At 50.1% G+C, this 21,587-nt stretch overlaps 2 protein-coding genes across 8 annotated transcripts; one reads left to right on the top strand and one right to left on the bottom strand.

Moving 5' to 3' along the window:
• Positions 1–86: 86 nt before the first annotated feature.
• Positions 87–2,499, top strand: GINS1 (GINS complex subunit 1; the record flags this gene model as incomplete). The annotated part of the gene is made up of 4 exons (XM_029964852.1): positions 87–287; positions 759–875; positions 1,675–1,749; positions 2,015–2,499. Coding segments are annotated over 4 exons (462 nt in total), but the record flags the coding sequence as incomplete, so codon positions are not given.
• A 1,471-nt stretch (positions 2,500–3,970) lies between these two features.
• Positions 3,971–21,525, bottom strand: NINL (ninein like). 7 transcript variants are annotated; one of them, XM_018085515.3, is made up of 17 exons: positions 21,414–21,500; positions 19,325–19,475; positions 18,788–18,878; positions 18,309–18,445; positions 18,088–18,225; positions 17,683–17,821; positions 16,449–16,559; positions 15,749–15,838; positions 15,273–15,281; positions 13,577–13,673; positions 12,964–13,106; positions 11,589–11,917; positions 8,196–8,265; positions 6,837–7,073; positions 5,645–5,857; positions 4,722–4,838; positions 3,971–4,629 (listed from the first exon to the last, which is right to left on the bottom strand). In XM_018085515.3, exons 4-17 carry the CDS (start codon positions 18,428–18,430, stop codon positions 4,441–4,443), a joined length of 2,004 nt encoding a protein of 667 aa, XP_017941004.2. In that variant the 5' UTR covers positions 18,431–18,445; positions 18,788–18,878; positions 19,325–19,475; positions 21,414–21,500; the 3' UTR covers positions 3,971–4,440. The 7 variants fall into 7 exon arrangements, with proteins under 7 accessions (XP_017941004.2, XP_029820736.1, XP_017941005.2 ...); XM_029964876.1 differs by lacking the exon at positions 19,325–19,475 and having other exon boundaries at positions 21,414–21,525; XM_018085516.3 differs by lacking the exons at positions 18,788–18,878; positions 19,325–19,475; positions 21,414–21,500 and having other exon boundaries at positions 12,964–13,031; positions 18,309–18,683.
• Positions 21,526–21,587: the final 62 nt, after the last annotated feature.

Raw genomic sequence — 21,587 nt, forward strand, 5'->3', positions numbered from 1 at the left:
CCGGTACCAACAAAGAGAGGGCCCTGCTTCCCTCTGCTCTTTAAGAGTTTTCATTATGAATAGGCCGGATATCACAGGTGGAATGACCCAAGTGTTTGCTCTCTGCTCTGAGGGCAGACTGGGGCATCGTTGTTGCCTGGGGATGTTGCCAGCACTCACCTCAAGGATGCTGGGTTTGCCCCGTTTCTCCCCCCAGGTACGACCGGCTGCTGCGGATCCGAGCGCTGAGGTGGGAGTATGGCAGTGTCCTGCCAAACACCATCCAGTTCCACATGTCAGCTGAGGAAGTGAGTCGGCCTTGTTTTAAACTCTTCCCCCCACTATAAACATGATGCTTAACGTGCCTTTCTGTAAATACTTATTTGTTAATTCATTGTCTATGGGTACAACCCCAGATGGACACTGAGTGCACTTTTTAATGCACTTTTAAGGATCAGGTGATCTCCATTAGATCAGACTCACAGAGAGACCAACAGAACAATAGGTCTGTATGTGCTGCTCTCAAATGCCATCTCTAGACCAATGTACAGAGCTGCTGACATTAGTAGCATCTGTCCTACCCTGAATCCAGATTGCTTTGCCTCAAGGGTGGTTTTTCCTTTTTAGAAGAGCTTGCATTCATTCACCTTTGGCTGTCAGGAGCGTGCTTGGGAACAGTGGTCTGACAACACAAATAAACTAGATCTCATTCATCAGGGACCTGTCTTTCAGCATTAGCTGTTTGGCTTTGACTGAGGGATCACTGTTACTGCCCACAGGTGGAGTGGTTCAATCGGTACAAAAAGTCTCTGGCTACCTACATGAGGTCAGTAGGAGGAGAGGAGGGGCTGGACCTTACACAGGACATAAAACCTCCTAAAAGCCTGTACATTGAAGTAAGTGCAAGATCTGTGGTTTCTGTCTGTGAACAAACATTTACCCGACCATCTTTTTTAGAGAACTTCATCCCCATCCCAAGTCAGTTCATTAAGCAAAGCCTCTGAGAGCACCAAAGCTTTGCTTTGTATGGTCAAAGATGGTATTTCTAGTCTGTAGGGCATTTGTGATGGGGCGAGTTATCCAGTGAGAAGTTTCTGCAGCTTTTTGCAGAAACTTAACCAACTCTCAGATCAACTAGAAACCATGTTCCCATGTTAATGACTATTACCTAGGAGGCTCTGTTGGTTTTTTTTAAATGGACTCTTATAGATGAGACTATAAATTGCTTTACACAATTGATACAAAAAAGCAAGAGCACGTGAGAAATCACAGTCAGGAGCTGAAGTGCTCTGTTCTGATATTCTCTTCAAAAAACCATGTAGTGACAATAAACCTGCTCCTTAAGCACATTCACTGTTAAAACAGATTGACATTTTCTGGTATGTTTGTGGGGAGGGGAGGGTCACCAGTCCCTATCTCTTGTGCTCCTCTTCCTCAAGTTTCTGGAGAGACTGGGCTCTTGTTCCAGGCAGAGACAGGAAGAGAATGTCAAGGTGGAGCCCACAGACCATGGGCACTGATCCATGGGATCAGTTCAGTTCTGCATTTCTAGGTCTGCTCTGTACTGAGACTCCCTCAGGCAGGGAGCAATGTGTCCATTCTCACAGTCCTGGGGCATGTGTTGCAAGCCAGCAGTGATGTCTAGTGTTTCTATGGGAGATGGGGTGATCTGGGAGCTGTGTTTCTGCTTTGCAGGTGCGGTGTTTAAGAGACCATGGAGAATTTGAGATTGATGATGGGACTACCATCCTGTTGAAGAAGAACAGCCAGGTACCCGTGACAAGAATGTCATCCATTCTCTTCCTTCTCTTTCACTCCCATAATATCCCCCTGCTTATCCCAGCTTTGCAGCATGTCACAATTCCTACACACACAGCTCCCTGCACATGCTGCAGGCTGTCTGCATGGCCCAGACTGCAGCTCTGCCCAGTCTGGTACCAGGATGCAGTGGATATATAGCACAAAGAACAGAGCTGGCTGTGTGGAGCAACAAATCCAACAAATTCAAGGAAAGTTCTCCTGTGTTTCTGTGCAGCACTTTTTACCCCGCTGGAAATGCGAGCAGTTAATCAGACAAGGAGTCCTGGAGCACATTCTGTCCTAAGTGTGGAGGACAGGAGGGACAACTCTTGCTTGGTGGCCTGCCCACAATGGGGACTGAACTGTAGTGTGTGCAGCACTTCAGACACCTCAGCATTTCTGCAGTGGCACCCTGCCACTCCTCCCAGCAGCCTCTGGTGCCTTACCTGAAGATCAGCCCTATATTATGCAAACCACATTGGCCACCCCTCTGGGAGGAAATGGTGCATACTGGTAATGTAGTGATCCTGGGAATCCGGGGGGTAGGAGGGGGGAGCAGAGCATTATCCAAGCCCCAGAGCTACAACTGGCATTTGTAAATGCATTTTTGTTTGGACTAATTGATTGTTCACGTGGGAGTAAGACACCAACTGGCTGGGCTCTGGAAGCCAGGAAAGCTCCGTGGTTGCAAAATAAAGAACTGCTTCAGCCTTCACTGTAGTGATTTTTAAGAGTTAATGTTGTGTTCACTAAGCACTCTGATCTGGGTCCCTAGTCAAACCTGTCCTGACCCTGCAGCATGATGGTTATTTAAGTGTCTCAGTGGAACTGTTCCTCCAAGTGTCAGAAAAGGCTGTGCAAGCTTCTTTCCAGGATTAGACAAGAAGCCTTGTCTCCCATCAGAGACCTATAAATGTTGTTTCTTGAGGTGCTGTATGAATGAGCACTGCAGTCTGGGCTTCTCCCAGCACGCCTGGGCTTCCCCAAGCACTGGTCTGGCAAGGCCTAGGGACTGTTTGGTGTAGGGGTGGGAAAGGGAGCAGAGGGTTTAAAACCAGAACAGGGCTGAAGAGCTGCTTTCCCTGTCTGGTTTTCTTAATGGAGCTGCTCACTCTTGAGAAGTGGCTGAGAGAACACTTGCAAAAACATTAACCCTGGCTCAGACTAGAGGTTTGGTTAGCCCCCATCTCAGACCGGAGCTGAAAAAGCAAACAGCTGGGGAAGAATGCAGGAGCAGGGTAAATGCTTGGGGCACTACTGCATTGCTCTCCCACCCCCAGCCAAGCAATATGCCTGAGCCCCTCTGTGGGGCTGCCCTCCCTGTAACAGCCCAGCTTCACCTTGTGGCCCTTGTACTCAGGGCTGCCCCCAAGGCAAAGAGGAGTGTCAGCTCTCAATGCATCGAGGCAAAAAAAGTACAGCTAAACCAAGGAGGCCTCCTCAGTCACAGCCTCCAGTCATCTCCAAGCCTGGCCCCAGGGCCAGGGAACCTCTCTGCCCTAGCAGGCTGAGGGGCAGCCTTAAACACAGTATCTGAGTTTCAGCTCACATCAGTTTATCCTCTTTTGTTCCTGAACCAACAACACCGTGAGCTATTTTTAAGCCTTCTTCTTTGTACTGACTTTGTCCAGCCTCTGCACTGGTACCCTGAAATAGTCAGGCTTGTCTAGTCTCTCCTACAGTTTTCTCCATAGCCCCCAAAATCCTAGGAGTGCTTTCACAGGGAGTGGCAACCACAGCCCCTGTGTAAATGTCTGCTCTGGACATTGCACCGGGGCAATGATGCACCTTCCATGCAGAGGGGAACACCCGGGGCAGAGCAATAAATTTGGTATTTGCAGATGTGAACACTTGGCCTTTCAGACAACTTACTGTGGCAGTAGTACTCACTGTCAGTGTGTAAAGGCCACCAAGGAAGGCAAGAGGACAGTTCACTTACCATGTCTCCTGGTCTCCTCTGAAGGGAGCGGAGTAGGGGGTCATCAAGCCCCAAGCCCTGGAGGCTCAAACTGAAAGAAGGCTCTACCCTCAGTCCCTCTGTCCCACTCACTGCAGAGGCAAGTCTGGTTGGTTTTGGATCCTAGGCTCAGGCTGTAGGAGGGCCAGTCTCCTAGAGCCCAAGAGGAGCTGTAGGGAATGAAAGTTCAGCAACAGCTGGGGAAGGTTACTGAAATAGAGAGCAGACTGGAGATGGCAGGAAGTGCTGTAATATTGCAAACATTTTAATACCACCACACAGCTTTCCTGATCAGAGTGAGCCAGACACAGGAACCTGCAAGCCCTTCTGCCCTGGCTTTCCAGCCATAACAGTGTGGCCTCAACATCAACCCTCTACAGAGAGGGAGCATCTGCATCACCACCAAACACTGCTGGAGTTCAAGAAAATCCTGTGGGATGGCTGCCCTGAGACAGACCTGACTTATAACAGCACACTGCCACTGAGAAATGCAGCAAAGCTGGTGCTTTCAGTTGGAAAATTCAGCTATCCACAGGACAAACTTCCTAAAGGTCTGGGTTCTCCATTATCTATTTTCTATGCAGGAACATCCTGACAAGACCGGAGAGGACAAGGCTGATTTCCCAACCCAGCCATACCTCCCCTTCTGCACCCAACCAACCCCAGCCAGGAGCAGGGGCAGGACTGCCACTGAAGGTGTCCCATCACCCACTCAGACTTGCTGGTGTGATTTTTCCGATAAGCTGCTTCAGAGCTGAGGCTTTCTCCTCCAACAGCTGGTTCTTCTCCTCTGTGCTCTTCTGCTTCAGTTCAGCAGCCTTCATGGCCACTGCAAACCCCCTGTTCTCCCCACGGAGGTCTTCGATCAGCAGTTTGTTCCTGGAGAGTTGGGCCTGCAGAAGAGACAGGAGGCTTCAGGTTCAGCATGCCATGCAGGGGTACCAGACAGGGAGGAACACGCAGCACTAACCCCTCTTGCACTCACCTGGGCGTCTCTGAGCTGAGCTGCCCTCTCTGCCAGCACAGCCTCAGCACTCCTCAGGCTGTGTTCCAGCCCCTCTGCCTGCTCCACAGCAGCCTGCAGCAGGTGCTCGTGTTCTGCCTGCAGTGGGTAAGAAAGCCTGTTGTTGGGTTGTCCTAGCACTCCCCTGGCCTCTGGCAACCCTGGACTGTACATTTCCCCAGGACCCTGGACCTTCACACTCCCTGAAGGAGAGCAGGGGAGGATTAGGTGAGGTGCAGGATGCAAAGAGCAGTAGGAAAGGTGTCTAGAGCAGTACAACCTTCTCTAGGTCTGCACCTGATGAATTTTAAGACAAGGCACAGATTTCCCAGCAGTGTTTTCTATAAAAACAAGCCAATGGCCTCCCCTCTCCCAGGCATGTCCAGAAAAGCCCAGGGAGAGACATAGTTTCCTTCGATGCAGTTTTTGTGTCTGCTCGTTATAATTCCTTACATTATAATTTGTTCTATCTTTGCCCAGTTTGTCACAAGACAAACTCACGAAAACCCAACACCTCCGTTGCCCAGTGCCCCAGAGATAAAACCACCCCACTCTCTGAACTCCACACAGAGGGCTCAAACTTTTTTTTTTCCCAGTCTGAGCCAAGAGAGTCTCTCCCTGGATAACTCCTGCTCCTCTAGGCACAAGGTAGATACCTGGTCTGGGGTATGTGGATTTGAGTGGGGAGGGCTCATGTTTGAGTGCAGGGCAGTGACTGCTTTCATGAGGAATTAAAAGTTGCAGCTGAATTTGAAAGTAAGTGCATTTTCCATGTGGGTTCTTTATATATTGCATCTTCTACTCAAACCTCTGGTGCCTTCAACCACAGCTGCCTTCCAGGCTGCCAGGACAGCAGTGTTCCCTTCACAGTACCCTTGACTGAGCTCCCATAATTACCTGCTTACCTGGATGCTGACCAGCTGCCTGCATGTTTGCTCAGCCTGCTGGTGGAGGCTTTCCTGGAGCTGCTGAGTCTTGCACTGTTCCTCTCTCAAAGTGGTTTGCAGCTGCTCAAACTGCTGCTTTGACACCATGTTGTTCATCTGGGCCTTGGCCTGCTGCAACTGCAGAGCGTGCTGGGTCTGGGCCAGGCTCAGGCTTGCTTTGGCTTCTAAAAGCTGTAACACAGACAGGTGGGTAGCTGGTTACAGCTCTGAGCCGACAATGTTACAGGCCCAGGGTGTGCTGTGGGTGAGAGGAGAGGTTAGGTAGCACCCTCAGCACCGTGCAGGACCATGGGAGTGCTGCTTACTGGGCAGCCTGCAAAGCAAGGGACTGAGAGCACCAAGAGCTGCAGGTGGATAAACGGAGACCCTTTGCTGAGCAGCAAGGAGCAGGAGTTGCTGGAGGACTCTTCTGGGAGTAAATCCCAGCACAAAGGGCCACAATGGCAAGAGACAGAGGGGGCTGCTCACCTGGGTTCTTGGATATATCCCAGGCAAGCTGGGATGTACTACATGTCCTGTACTACATGTCCTCTGCTTCCTGCCACCAGCAAAGGGCAAACCTGGTACTGGGAAGCAGGTCTGGTCCCACTTTGCACTAGGGCTATCCAGGGGTGGCTGACATGGGTAAGCTGTACTTTGGAAAGCCAGTCCCTGAGCCTGTCCACAGGGTAGAATGCAGGAGAGGGATAGTAACACATCTGAAGGTTTCTCACACTGGCTTTCCTCTCTCTATCCTAGTGATCCTAGTTTCCCTGCCCTGATCACATTTCCCTTCCCTCAGACAAGGCCTGTCTGGCTGCTGTCATCCCTGCCCAGCCCCTACCTGATCCTGCCACTCCCCCAGCTCCTCTGCCAGCTGAGCCATGGGGAACCATAGCTCCTGGCACCCCTGTGTGAGCCACCTCCACTCAGCCTCCATCTCCTGTGCCCAGCCAGCCTGCACAGGACAAGGACAGAGAGGACATCACAGGCAGCAAGGACCTGTCCCCAGCTGCACTTGAACTGGCTTTGGACATATTTAAGCAGGAGAGAGAGTCCTTTGTCCCCCACAAAGAGGAACAGGACAAGTTTTTTCTTACTGGGGAAGGTGTCCAACACAGCCCCCAGCAGGGACTACTCAGCACCCTGCCACCAACTGAAGGACACCCACCTTCTCCTGAGAGGCCTTCAGCTGCTGTTGGAGCAGCTCCACTTCCATCCAACATGCTGCATGCTTCTGGTGGTGTTCCAGCCTTGCAGCCACCTCTGCTCCTCGTGGCCACTCGGCCTCTGCAAGCCTCTGGCTCTGCAGCTGGGCACTGTGACCAGCCTTGTGCCCAGTGAGTTCACAGCCCAGCTGATGCACCTTGACATTCGGGTGGGAGACCTCCTCTTTGCTCTTCTCGCTCTGGAAAAGGTTGGAAAAAAACCCCAAATCATGCACAGAGCCTTGGGGTGGGAACAGAGGCAACAGACACCTAATCTGTCCCACAACTGCCCCCACTGGGTTCCCACCCAGGGACACTGCTCCAGGGCCTTGTGGGCACTCAGGACAAGTGTCCTCATGTCCCAGCCTGACCAAGGCCCAGCAGCACAGCATTCCTAAATAAGGAAACCTGCACAGCTGACAGCCGTGGGAGAGGTCACTGAGGGAGAAGGGGGACACAGGACTGAATGGGTGTGTAACAGAAAGATTAAAATTAGTAAGAATAGAGTATGAATGGAAATGTGTCCATGTGCACATGTGAAAGTACAGACAAAAAAACAGGGTAGGGGCTACAAGAACAGCCCACATTGACACTAAAGGGCACCATCCCCCAGGTGTTACCCCTAGGACACCTTCCCTTGCAGTAATGCTGAGCAAGGTGCAGTTTCTGACCCATGTTCTGACCAGACCACAGCAGAGATAACATCAGCAAGCCTGCATCTAACAGCAGGGTGACAAGATCCCATTCCTCTGCTATCCTCACAGGAAAATGGGCAATTCCAAAGGAGGAAAAGCAGGCAATGGGCAGCAGGTTATTGGAAGCTGAAGCCAGCAAGGGCCAGCAAAGGCCACCCTGCTGCAGCTGATGGCCCTGAAGGGTAGAAAAGACATGCAAAAAACCAGGTTGTGGTTCCAAGTCATGAGGTATCCCAGGAACAGAGCAGAGAACTTAAAAGCCTGCCCGCCTTGTTCACATTGCATACAAAAAATCCTGGCCAGGCCTCGTGTGCATATCCAAAGGCCTTTGAGCTTGTGGGTTTGAGACTGGGAGTGAGCAAAACCTCTGGGAGAAAGACTGCAAGTAGGTAAAGTCAACCTCATTAGAGACTTTGTAGCAATACTTTCCCTTCTGTAAGACCTTCACTGGCTTTTGGCACACAGGTTTTCTCTACTTGACAAGTTATAAGATGAAGCTGGTTCTTCAAAGCAAGACTGGGTTTGAATGCTTGAAACAAACATTTTTGTTCTCCTCTATGAGCACATGCAGTTTTTGTCCTCCTAAATCCTTCAGTCAAGAGCCTGTCAGTGTTAATAGCCTCTTACCAACATTGTTAACTCTGCTATTCCAGCCAGCTCCTCCACCTTCTCTCTGCCCAACTTGTTCACGTGTTTCCTGTTGGGAAGAGGGATACAATCAGCTTCAGGCCAGAGAGCAGCACACCACAGCTCCCCAGAGGGCCCTGTTTTGGGTAGTCCTACATCTGTTTTTGGCCTGCAACAGGAAGCAAAGCCAAGCAAAAACAGATATGGTCCTGCATTGATTCAGGAGTGAGTCGGGTGTCTCTGCACCAACAGGTGACTCAGCCCAGCCCAGGGCAGAGAGCTGGGGACATCCAAAGTCCTGCAACACTGTCAGAGGCCTAAAAATCATGGGATGAAGAACAGTAGGAGAGACAGATTAACAGACTCTTGGGATCATCCACACCAGCAACCTGTCTCTCCTCAGATTTATGGCTTGGTGGGTGATCTCTACCTATCTCAAGCTTCCTAAGGCAGAAACAGGCCACTGGTCAAAACATTCGTGTAGCAAAGAAGCTACACAACCCTTCCTCCCACACATACCCATCTCCACAGCCTCCCCAAAACCTGGTTCTGGCCCTGTGCTCTGGCCAAGCCTCTCTCAGCACTGGCTGCTTTTGTGTGCAGCAAAGGGCGTGCGAGTGCCGGCTTTCTCAAAAATAAGAAAACAGAAGGCAGGTTGAGCCAGCTGAAACCTGGTAAATGCACCCGAGTGGCTGTTCCTTTTATCCACCCATTTGCCAGCCTCCTGCAGCTGCCTCTTCTCTTACTCATAGTGTTCACTGCCCTTCTTTGCTAGCCTCAGTTCCTGCTGGAGTCTTCCAAGCTGACTCTTCAACAAGCTGTTCTCCAGCAGCCAGCACAGGTCTCCCTTGCAGGGAGAGACAGCAGAGTGAAAAGACCATGCAAAAGCCCTGTTTACTCTTGGCATTCTATGCTGGCTCCCTGGTCTATTCCCATTTGGTTTCCAAGGACAGTAAGAAATAAAAGAAATCTGAAAAACAACCATCCAGTAACTCAGGCAACATATGTGGGGACAACCAAGAGACAATGGTAGAGAAGGAGCAGGTCTTCAAAGGAAGGGAAATAAAGAGGAATAAGGACAAAGAGCATCAGACTGAATTTGTGCGCCTTCCAGCTGGCTAAAATTATTTTGCAGTCTTGCCAAGGAGTGGAAACAAAGCTATTTGGCTCATCAAGACACACCAAGACTTAATTACAGATCACCAGGTGGTGAGCCCAACCCCTCAGCTGCAATAAAGCCATATCTGGAGAACTCAGCTTGTTTGACACAACAGTTGTGACCCCAAATCCAAGGCTCATCATCCTTCCCCTTCTGGTACTTCCAGTCTCCCAGGAGTCTATGAATACTGGCACTTGTGGGAAGGAGGCTCAGTCCTGTTTTAAACAGACAGTCTTATCCAATAGCTACTGCTAAACACCAGTTCCATACAGGATTGCACTCCAACCTGACACTCTCTTGAGCTCTGGGTTCATTTTCCAACCAGTACATGACATCTTTGAGCTGCATCAGCCCCAGTTGCAACCTAGTCCTTTCCCTCTCCAGCTCCATTTTGACAGCCAGAATGTCATGTTTCCTCCTGTGCTGCTACACCATTCTGTCTCCCAGAGCTTTCTTCTCCTGTTCTTGCCATCCAGATCAAGTCTGTCTCATGTCTCTGTCTACTGTGTGAAAGCATACCTTTTAACTTTGCTCTCTCTGCCTTCTTCCCAAGCACATCCCCTTGTCTATCAAGATTCCATTTCTCCGTGATAAATACTTTCCACTTTGGCTCCAGCTTCTAGACTGAGCAGGCCATTTGCTGCAACAGACATCTGCACTGGTCCATCCATCACACAGTCTCTCATTTCTTCTCTGTTCCTTATGTGCAACAGAACATTTTGGTCTACCTGCTCATCTGAGTCTTGCAGACCTGCTCCTTTTCCCCCAGAGGACAAGTCTCCAGACACTCTATCCGTTCCAACACCAGAGCCCTCAGCTCCATGGATTCTGCATTACTCCCATTTCATCCTGGTGCCTTTTCTAATATTTTTCTGCTTAAGCATCTCACACATTTTGGCCTGTTCCTCATTAACCTCCTCTTACAACTTTAGCTGACTCTGCTTCCACAGAGACTGTCTTTTTCCTTACACTTCCACTGCTGCCTCTCCTGGGCACGCTGCTATTGAAGGCCTCACCTTGGAGCCTTTATTGTTGGGAAATCACCTCCTCTCACACTAGTGTTGCTGCAATAAAGCCTTACAGCTGTCCTCATGCTGGCATTCACTCCATGACAGCTCTTGGTTATGCTCAACCTCTGCATCTTTCCTAAAGATAAAAAAGACTTTGCTGGCTTGGATTTGATAACACAGCTTGGAAACCTCAGCCAGCCCCAGAATGTACGTTTGCTGGAGATGCAATACAAAGTTTTCTTTTTGTTGCAAAGTCAAGGCAATTAGTTAAACCTTACAGAAAGTTCCCAAACTATTTTGCACCTCTCAGACTCACACCCATCACATCTTTTCCAACAACTCTGAAAGCTCCCCACTGTAGTCAGTCCATCTACCATTCACCAGAGATGGTGGTAACACAGTTTAAATTACTTGTATTCCTGTTATTTGGCTTTGTTTCCCTGGTCTACCACAGACTTCAGCCATCACCACCTTTCTCATCTACCCCATATCTCAGCCCTAAAAGAGGAATAATGACCCTAGCAAAATCCTCTGTTTCCGTATTGCCCAGGGGAACTCTGCTCCCGAAGGGAGACACAGCAGGGAAGAGGCAGAAGGAGAGCCTGGGGACACTGGTGGGGTGTGCTGGAAAGCAGGAAGGAGCAGGCATGGACAGGCAGTTTCCTGCCAATTCCTCTCCAGTCTCCTCTGCAAGGCCACTCTGGCCCCTGGGGGATGTTGCAGAACTGGCACCACAAGCACAGGAAGGGAAGATAAACAGTCATTTAGTGACAGCCTCACTCTTTCACCAGCCAGTCTGTTTTAACTACATAGAGAAATTTAAGACATTTTTTGCTGCTTTTAAGATAACGAGTTGTGATGATCTAGCAATCAGAGGCAGGTTTGTTGAAGGACCAAGAAAGAGAGAGATAATAAGAAAACACTAATGAAAGCTCTCTTGTATCTCTCAGTATTTTGAGATACAGTGTTTGCTTGGGCACTGCCTCTGACACAAGCTTGTAGAACATGCAGGGAAACTTAAAAGTCTTGAAATAAAAGCACTCATGTAAGGGGAATTCAGATGTCTTGCTTCGAACAGCTGCAGCCCTGCAATACCACCTAGATTTTCTTCCAAATTAAAGCAGCTTTCCAGCCTCATGAGGAACCAGCCCAACCTACTCTGGTACGAGCAGGGGATGCACCCCTGACCTCCTGCTTAGCCCCAGAAAAAGCACAGTGCCAGACCTCAGGCTCAATCTGTCCTGGTGCTGCTGTGTCCTCAGTTCTTCTCCCTCCTGGTCCAGCTGCTGCCCTGGATGGCAAATGTCTTCAGTGTGGTGCTGTCCCACCCTGGCCTGCTCCACCTCAAACCTCTCCTCCAGCTCCAGACTCCACATAGGTTTTTGCTCTTTCAGGCTACTAATTACAGCCCAGTACTTTGCAACTGTTTCTTCCAGGTCTCTCTTCTGGTCTTCCATCTTGTGCATCTCAGCCTTGAAGCTTTCCTCACTGTCCTTCCTCTCTCTCTCAAAGTTTTTCTGCATTAACTCTAGTTGTTCCTTGTAATAGTTTATCTGTTGGAAGGAGATAGGATTTGGATATTAGCACCATGCTCCTGAGAGCTCCCTCTGCTCCATTAGCTCTAATTCAAGTTGATCTATCGGTCCGCTCAAGAGGGGACACTCTTCAGGCAGTTCTGGTCCCTGCTGAACTTAGGGCAACAATCACTCTCACACAGCAGCCTCTAACAGGCAGGTACCAGTGAGTCCCATTTCCTTCCAGCAAACACCACAGTTCTCCCCTTTCTCCTTGTTTACAAGGAACCTCAGAGAGAAGGGAGAGGCCAGGGCATCATCTGCCACCGCTTCTCACATCCTTCCTCCACTGCAGAGTGGTCCCTTGCCAAGATGTGGTGGTGGGTAGCTGCTGCTCCCCACAGCTGCCCTGTAAACACTAGAAACTCCAGGATTTGATGAGCACAAAGGCAGGACTGTGAAGCAGGCGGAGCATCTGTAAGCAGTTTTGTGCTCCTTGAACTGTTCTGTCACCTGTGTGGCAGTTTAGAATTTACTCTTGCAGTGCTGCAACAGAAATCCAGCAAGCACCACTGACCTCTCAGTTCAGCAGCAAAAAGAGGAGTAAATGGGGAAACTGAGGCCCCTTACAAGAGCACTCTAAAGCTGTCTAAAGAGGGCTGGGCTCACACTGTCACCTTAGGGCAAGTGGGTTAATGTGTGCTGCAAGCCCAGGGCAACAGGGCTCTGATACACCCCACGCCCTCAGGAGACACCTGGCTGCTTCTCCTCTTGGTCCTGTTGCTGGTTTTACTGTGATAGCAACACCGGGTAATCTCTGGTTCCCCACAAGACGCACACAAACATTTTGCAAGGTGACAGTGATTTCCACAAAGCCTTTGCCAGCCAGCGAGGGCTCCAGACGCTCCTACCAGCTAAGACAGGCTGGAGATGCACATGGAATAATCCCAGCCAAGTGTTGAGGTACCACACTGCTTCCCAGCCTGAACTCTCTCTCCAGCAACCCTCCTGGAGCAGATGCCTCATCAGTCATGCTGTAGCAGTTGTGCTTACCAAGTCAGGACATTTTACTCCACCCCGCTCACCTTGGCTTCCAGCTGCACCTTCAGCTCTTGCAGCTGCTCTTGGAGCTGCTCCACTGGGAGTGACATCTCTGTATATGTAGAAGTAGGAACAAGAGGGCTTGGAGAGGGGCGTTCTGGCAGAGAGGAGCCCTGTAAGGACAGGCCTACAAGACAGGACTGATAAGAATGGCTGCAGCTTCATCCAGTCAAGTCCATACAACTCCAAAAGATGGAGATTCCCTATCTATCTCATGGGTCCCAGGGCTACATCACTCCTCTCAGCCAGAAGCTTTTATCTAATGCCCAACTTGAATCTCCCAAGCCACAGTTTGGTTGGCTACATCCTCTTTATTATATTGTGTTTCCCTAACATCCTCAACAGTGAAAATCTGCCTGTTCACTCCTAGCTGCCTAGTCCACAGCTTACCATCACCAGCTCTCGAGTTGGGAATGCCTCTTTCCCTCCTCCCCACCACCCAATTTCCCCTTCTTCCCTCCCACGGCTGCCCAGTACCAGAACCTGCAGTGGTAGCTCAGGCACAAGCCACCCCACGCTCCCATGTAAAAGTCAATCCGGAGGGAACTCTGTTCCTGCTGAGAAGATGGAGAGGCATTGAACCCTGGAGCACATTACCTCTTGCTGGCAGCCCTGTCTCAGCCCTGCTCTCCTGGAGCTGGAGACGCAGCCTTTGCAGCTCCCTCCGCAGCGCCCTGTTCTGGTCATACAGCACCTGAAAAGACCAAAGACTGGTCATGATGTGGCTACAAAGCCCCCCCAGGGTGTGGGAGCTGCCATGTGTACTCAGAGCCTCCTGCTCTCAGGCCCAGTACAAAGAACAGAGGCCTCCCCCAGCCCCAGCACAGGGGAATTTTTCTTCCTTCCCAAGCAAATGCAGACATGAGAGAATTTGAAAGAAGAAATGCAAGCCCAGATTACCATGACCATCACCAGTAGACACTGTAAAGCACAAAGCAACTGGTCCTGCATGCAAAAGCCACAATACCAGGGTTTTTTGCAGACACCTCAAAGGGCTGGGCCTCCTGAGACCCTCCTGACCTAAACCACCATTGCTAGCATCCAACACATAAGAAACACCATGATCTCAGTACGGGCCCAGAGGTTTGCATTTACATCCTCAAGATACCTCTGTGGGGCATCCAGGCTAGCCAACAAGCACTCCTGTATGCACACAAAGCAACAGGGAAGCAAGTCCCACAGGGCTCTGGGAGGGAACATTTCCAGGCTGCAGAAGGAATAAAGTGGAGCGAGAAGGTGCTGATCCCATGGGAAGCACAGCACAAGGCAGGTCCTGCTGGTCTCCTGGTGCCAGAGACACCTTGAGGCCAGAACAGGAGTTTATCCCACCTCAGTGCCAACATCAGCCTGCAGCAAGGAGTCAACTCCACAGCTGAACGCTGAGTTATGAGCCGCCACACCAGTGCAACGAGCCACTTCCATGTGGGTGCCTGGAGCTGGAAAACTGCTTGCTTCACTTCACACCCTCCATCCCGTACTGGAAGCAACACCACACAAGGCATCCTGCCTTCTTCTGGACTGGGGGTCAGACCACTTTGAGCAGACATCAAATTACCTCCCACGTGCTGCCACTCAGGAAACTGATGTGTTGCAAGGGACTGTGAATTAGGACACTTCCAATTAATAAATATTACTGAGACGATGTAGACAAATGCAAACCCAGTTTGTTTCATCTCCATTCCAAACAGGAAGGGCAGGGGGCTGACAGCACTCAGCAAGAGTAAAGGATAAACCCGAGTGGGTGCCTTCACAGGGGCAGATGAAGCCTGAAGGTTGAACCTTTCCATCCATCAGCATTCTTATGGACAACTCCGGGGCTGTTCAACAGGAAGGAAAACTGCAGCACCAAGCATATTCAACCCTCTGGTGCCACCTGGAGCAATGCTGCACTGGATTGTGCTCCAGTGTGTTTGCCTTTAATTACAGACTCAAGAGGGGCTGTCTGATGTGTCCATGGAACGACTTTGCTGAAAGTGCACATTTCAGCCCTTGCTGGAGGGATGTCATAAGTCACTGTCCCTACTCAGTGGTGTTCCCCAGCCACACACAGCACTTGGGAACAAACGGGCAATGTAACAAACACAGGATTTGGGAGCCAAGGCACAGAGCACTCAGCAACTCACAACATGCAAGATACACAAGTCACTTAAAAATGAGAGAAGGGAAACAGAGGTTGTGCTCATCCCAGACAGTCAAAAGCTCTGGAAGGAGCACATTACCCTGCAGGAAGTACAACATACAGAGCACCAACTCCTGGACCATACTCACACACCAGATACCTGGACTGGCTCACCTTGACTCTCTAGCAGAGTCCAGCAGCAAGTTTTGTAGGGGTTTGTCAAGGGGGGGCAAGGAGAAGGAAGGGAAAAACAAAAGGATAGAAGAATTTCACTGTTAACATGCTTTCCAAATAAGGAGAACAGCTTTCTACTTCTGCTCAAGAAGAAATGCAACAGAGCCCAGGGTGGAGGTACACGGTTCCCAAACAAAATAGCCCATGGCTACAGAGTGGCAAGCAGGGAGGAATTTACCATCCACCCCTACTCTCCTCTGCCAAAATCCCCGCAAGGGAAACAACCCATGGAGGGCTGCAGGAGTGAGGAGACAGGCTGCTTTACTGAGGGTATAGCTGTCTCCAGCCTCCTCTGAGCAAGGCAAGAGGGATTCTCCTCTGCACCATGGTCAGGGCTGCCTCCTTCCACTCCCCCAGGCCAAAGTGCCCAACAGATGTGCTGAGGAGAGCAGGACTTTCACAACACCCACGCGTACCTGGCACTGCCGCTCGTACTCCAGGACAATCTCGGCAAAGCGCTCGCTCTGGCTCAGGAACTCCGGGCTGTGGGGCTCCCCCTGGCCCAGCTGCACAAGCACAGGGAAACATCTCTCATCAAGAAAGTTACCACCTCTCCAAACAGAGAGCCAAAAGCTCTACTAAATCACTGAAGTCATGGTGCTACACCCATAGATTCAACAGAAGGGTTCGTATTGTCACCTGTGGGATGAGTCAGATGCAGAAAGAGGAGGAAAAACATTTTTCTCCACATGTGAGAGACAACAACTACAGGCAGGCAAGCTTTCCTGGCTAACAAGATCACAGACTCATTTCTTTCCCCAGTTTCATTTTACCAGGTGAGTTGTAGGAGTGGAAGATACCAAAACTAACCCTTTATTTCAACAGTTGTGAAAAATAAAGCTTTTCTTTTTTCTGGAAACCAAACTTCAAAGTTTTCACTTGAACACTGCAAATTTGTAAAATTTTCTAAAACTGCAAACTTTCTTCACCCTTTTTTATCTCAAGCTTCAAAAGGCCTAACTTAAAAGCCAACATTTTTTTTCTTTCCAGGTTGTCATCAACGTGCAGGAGAGTTCACAGAGGGGGAGACCATAACAACTGAGCCAAAATATGCAAGATCAATTTTTTGATGAGTTCCTGAAAAGTTTCTATTTAACTACAACAGAGAAAGATTACCTTTTCCTTCACAATGTGGTTGAGTTCTTTCTGCAGCTCCAACACCAGTTCCTCAGAGGCTGACAGTTTCTCAGTCATCTCTGTGACCTTGTTTTGCAGCTCTGTGTTCTGCTGACAAAACAGAGATCTCCTTGATGCAGTGGGTCCTGACATGGCAGGATGGGTTCATCAGACACAGGCCTTCAGCAGGAAGCTGTGAAACAACTGGCAGCGTGGCAAACACAGCACAGGTCCCAGAAGACCCTGAATTGGACAGCTCCTGGTTCCAGACAGGACAGGAGTAATTTTTTGCAGTAGCCAGAAGGGTGCCCAGATGTTATTTCTACACCACCTCATGCCATTGCCACGGGCAGCGGGAAGGGACTGTTTCATGGAGAAAGGCTTTCTCCCAGTGAGAAAATGAGAAAAGGAAAAGTGGCTGCAGGTTGGGCTGGGCTCTTCGGTGAGCATTTTGCACGTAAATCACTCTCTCTTTCGTACATTTTTGTTATTAGTATTGTTGCTGTTGCTGTTTGTTTTCTTATCTCATAGCTGTTTCCTGTAAATTGTTCTTATCTCGACCCACGATCTCTGCCTTTTGTGCCTCCAATTCTCCTCTAAAGCCACCCAAGGGACAGAAGATGGAGGAGAGGTAGTGAGCAGCAGTGTGGTTTGGAAAGTCTTGTGGGAGAACTAAATTGGGCAGTACCATTCCTAAACCACAACAGGACAGCACACTGTTGATACCTCATGGGCTGGGGTTAGGCTCATCTCTCCAAAGGACAGGCACAGGAGTGGGTTTTGCAGAATAAGAGCTAGATAGCCCCACAGGCTCATCTCTACCCCTGCTTCACAAAACTATGGTTTCCGTCACAGACAACAAAGGCAGCAAGTCCTGTGCTATCTCCAGCTGTACTTCCACAGTGAACAGAACTGGGATGATCCCAGGCACGCAGACACCATCATCTCTGCTTTTGGCATGATCCCTGGCACAATTATAGCCTTAGCTATTGAGTATCCAGGTGTTATCAAGGGCCAAACCAGTCCCAACAAACAACATGGGGGTTTAATAATGCCACGGCAAGGGAACAAGCTCTGTATTTAATACAATAGTATGGATGTGGCTGATGATTCTTCTGCATAAAATTCCTGTCCTTCCCAGCAAAAGCAACACAAACCATCCATATTTGTCACCATCTCTGCTTTGCCTCATCTGAATAAATGAAGATGTTTCACCCAGGGCAGTTTTACTTACCTTCATCACGTGGTTCAGTCTCCCTTGCAGGCTGGCCTCTTTGCCCTGGAGGAACTGTGTATCAGCCTCCAGCTTTGCCTGGTGACTGACTGCTTGCTGCAAAAGCAGCTCTTTTGCTTCTATTTCTGCCTGCAAATCCCTGGGGGAAAAAAGCAACGTGGCTGGGGCACCTGGAGCATGTTCTCAGATGGTCACAAGGTACAGACACCCTCCCTCACCACGCACAAAGCAGGAGATGAGAACTTGGTTGGAAGGATGCTGAAACCATAGTGGGGGAAGGTCTTCAGGGATTTTTCTGCCACTAGCACGTTGACAAAACAAGTGGGAGATTTAACAGGGAGACTGGGATGGGAGGGAGAGGCTGTAGGCACATCTTCCCAGCCCCACCAAAAAGACCCTTCCTACTTGAGCTTGCTCTGGGTGTGCTTGAGAGCGACGTACTGCTCGTCCAGCTCCCTGCCAAGATGCAGGCAGTGTCTCTCTGCCTTCTCCAAGTCCAGCTTCGCCTTGTCCCTCTCCCTGGCGATCTTCCTCACCTGGATCCTGCAGACATGGAGAGCAGAGCATTAAGAGACACCTCACACATCCCAGAGAAGAGCCCTCCTCGCGGGGAGCAGCACCCTCACCAGAGGCACTGCAGTTTGTATCCATAGGAGGTGACAGCTGCATGCTGAAGCCCACTCCTGGGGACCATGAGTGTGCTGTCCAAGGCTGCAGGCAGCTCTGCCAGTCTCACCTGCTCCTCCATGCTGCTACTCCACCTCTGCAAGCACAGCATAGACTGTAATCACTTCCTCCCTCTTCTAGGAGTTCCAACAGGACTTCTGTTGTCACACCATCCAGTCATTCAGAGATGCCCTCCCATCTCACAGACAAGCCTAGATCATATCCACCCCAGATTTTCCTCAGCCCTTCCCCAAACCCTGCCACCCCATCATGAACCTTGGCTGCAAGCACTTCTTCCACCCCAGACGGCTGCTTGCTGAAAGGCCCTGCTGCTCACTTCACCCACCACCACCGATGAAGGCAGCACCAGAGACCTTGAGGATCTCCCCTTAGTTCTTCCAGGGCTCAGGCAGCAGTGACAAGCTGAGGATTGGCAAACCTGGTGCCTTTGCTGATGATGGAGGAGTGATGTGGGCCCACGCAGCTTGGCCAGAAGGACACACCGATTCCCTGCACGTTACCCTCTGACACTGAGGGAAAAACAGCAGAGACAAGTCAGTGGGGAAAAACTGGCAGAGAAAAACTGAAGCTTTCCATACCAAAAGGAAACTTCAGAGATCAAATCAATATTGAAGAACATTTTAGAAGCAAGCCCAAGCTGCCAGGAGGGAGATGTTCTGAGCTGCCCTTAAGGCAACTACAATGAGAAGGTTTTGGAGAACACTCAGAAGCCACAGAAAAACCAACACTGAAAGCTACAGAGTTTACAGTGACAAATGCCAGATGGGGACTTCCAGCCAACATTTTGTTTGACCTAGAGGCTAAAATTGCCTTGAGGTCAGCTTCAAAGGTAAATGAGATTCAGCCAAGCTGACCCAAGAAGCATAAAGCTGATACAGAACCGATAACTCCAAAAGCACCAATTTTGTACCAGGTTTGAAAGAAGCCTTAAGTCAAAGTCTTAAGTCAAAAGAACCTGAAACACCTCTTCTTTCTTTTTTGGAGCTGTTTTGCTCAAGATCCTGGATGGAGCTGTCCTGGCTGTCAGGGTAATCAGAGATTCACTTCCACCAGAGGTACTTCAAAAGCATTGGCAAATGCCTTGCCAGTCCTCGGAACTGAAAGCACTAAGGAGAAAGAAATATTTTACATCAAACAAAGAAAATGTGAATGAAGCTTGATCCATACACTACAAAGAGGACAATTTGTGTCACATGTGAGGTACGGTGACATCAGCACTTCTGAGGGCAGTAATAGAGTTGAGGTGATTTTTCCCCTCTGCTACAATGTGCATCCCTCTCCCTCCCATAAAAAGATGAGACTCAATAGCCCTCTGCTGTTCTGTATTACCATCCCACACCACTTAAGCAGGGTTTGCTCCTACTCAGGCAGTTCCCAAGGGAGCCTTTCAGTCACCATGCAGTGGCTGAAGTCCACACTGCACCTAAAAAATGACTGACAAGTGGAAAACTCTCCCCAAATCTCCACCTTCGGACGCCCAAATAATGTCTATGAAATCACCCCCTTGTGAAAAGAAATATCTTGGTCTGAATTGTTCTCAGTAAAACCTATTCTTTAGCCTTTTTTTTTGTGGGGGGAAATGGACAGAGAAGCCTTTCTAAGTGTGATGTCTGGACTTGTGTCTGGATTTCCTGCAGGACATTGTAAAACATCAAATACAGATTAACTGCCCTGTGTAGGGATGAGGCAATGACTTAATGTTCCTTATCCAAAGTCAATGGAAATCACCTCATGGAGCTGCTGATCAAGGCCATCAACCAGGATCCTTTTTACAAACTCACCCCGTGGAGTGCTAAGTCTTGGCTACTTAAGAGACATTGACTTGCCATGAAAAATGTAGTTGTATGGCTGAACAAGCCAAACTGCAACTCCTCAAAGCTCTTCCATCTCCATGCTTTTCCAGTTTAGTCAATATATCTGTGCGTTCCCAAGAAACGAGACCAAGAGAAATTCAACAGCTGCAGGAATTTGAAGCACCCAAACTGTTTCTTAAATCTTCTACAGTGCAAATGGAACACAATTTAAAAACGCTCTTTGAGAAGGACAGGGGGGTGCAGTACACCCACATCCAAACTCTCTGCCCCTCAAAAGAACTCAGGGATCAGCTCTGTGAAAACTGGATCCCAGCTGCTTGAACAACATGGACAGAGCAGTGGAGAAGGCATCGGCTGAGGAAAGGCAGTCAGAAGTTTGGATCCTTCTCTGGTCTCTGTTGAGAACCCCTACATCTCATTCCATTGCCTTGTCCCACCTCAGGTTGGCAAATCAACCTTCTCTTGACACCCCTGGGCTGGCAGAGGAGGTGACATGAGGCTGCCAGCCAGCACATTTCTCCTCCCCCGCCCTGTGCAAACTGCCTGGGGTGTTCCTGGGGCTGGACGCTTGGCTTCCACACGGGCACGGAGTGCTGGATATCCCAGGCACGGAGTTCCAGGGGAAACACACACCACACGGGGAAACCAAATGGGAGTGGCAACCCACGTGTCACCTCCATCCTGCATTCCAAGGTGTTCTGAAGAACACAAACAGCCTGCGCCCACCTTCCCGTCCAGCCCCCTGGATGCTTTTCCTGGGGCACATCGGGAAGAGAGCAGCCAGCAGGTCGAGGGAGGTGATACTGCCCCTCTACTCAGCCCTGGTGAGGATCACCTGGAGAGCTGTGTCCAGTTCTGGGCTCCTCAGGACAAGAGACACAGAGCTCCTGGAGCAGGTCTAGCAGAGGGCAACCAAGAGGATTAGGGGAATGGAGCACCTCAATTCTGGGGAAAGGCTGAGGGAGCTGGGGCTGTTTAGTCCAGAGGAGACTGAGAGGGGACCTCATCAATGCATGTAAATAACTCGAAGGCGGGTGTCAAGAGGATGGTACCAGAGTCCTTTCAGCGGTGCCTAGCAACGGGACAAGGAGCGATGGCCATAAACTAAAACACAAGAAGTCCCACCTGAACCTGAGAAACAATTTCTTTACACTGATGGTGGCAGAGCCCAGAACAGGCCGTCCAGGGAGGCCGTGGAGTTTCCCCTCTCTGGAGACATTCCAAACCCACCTGGAGGCGTTCCTGTGTCACCCGCTCCAGGTGAGGTGGGGCTGGACGATCCCCAGAGGTCCCTTCCTTCCAGCCCTCACGATCCCGTCACTCCCTGAGGACACCCCGTGCCCTCCCGCCCCGCGCACGCGCACAACGCGTTCCCTCCCCTTCCCCGCCCCCGCGCAGGCGCAG

Source organism: Manacus vitellinus, unplaced genomic scaffold (genome assembly GCF_001715985.3).
Source record: "Manacus vitellinus isolate BGI_N305 unplaced genomic scaffold, ASM171598v3 scaffold_81_pilon, whole genome shotgun sequence".
NCBI lineage: Eukaryota > Metazoa > Chordata > Aves > Passeriformes > Pipridae > Manacus > Manacus vitellinus.

What these genes read in the sequence shown, in the direction of transcription:
- NINL (XM_018085512.3), bottom strand. Translation starts at nt 18,460, where the DNA reads ATGCTGTGCTTGCAGAGGTGGAGTAGCAGCATGGAGGAGCAGGTGAGA. An exon ending in GACTGAACCACGTGATGAAG is followed by an intron (nt 16,560 to 17,682) that starts GTAAGTAAAACT and finishes CTGTTTTGTCAG; the next exon opens with CAGAACACAGAGCTGCAAAA. An exon ending in CAGGACAGATTGAGCCTGAG is followed by an intron (nt 8,266 to 11,588) that starts GTCTGGCACTGT and finishes TCTTCCCAACAG; the next exon opens with GAAACACGTGAACAAGTTGG.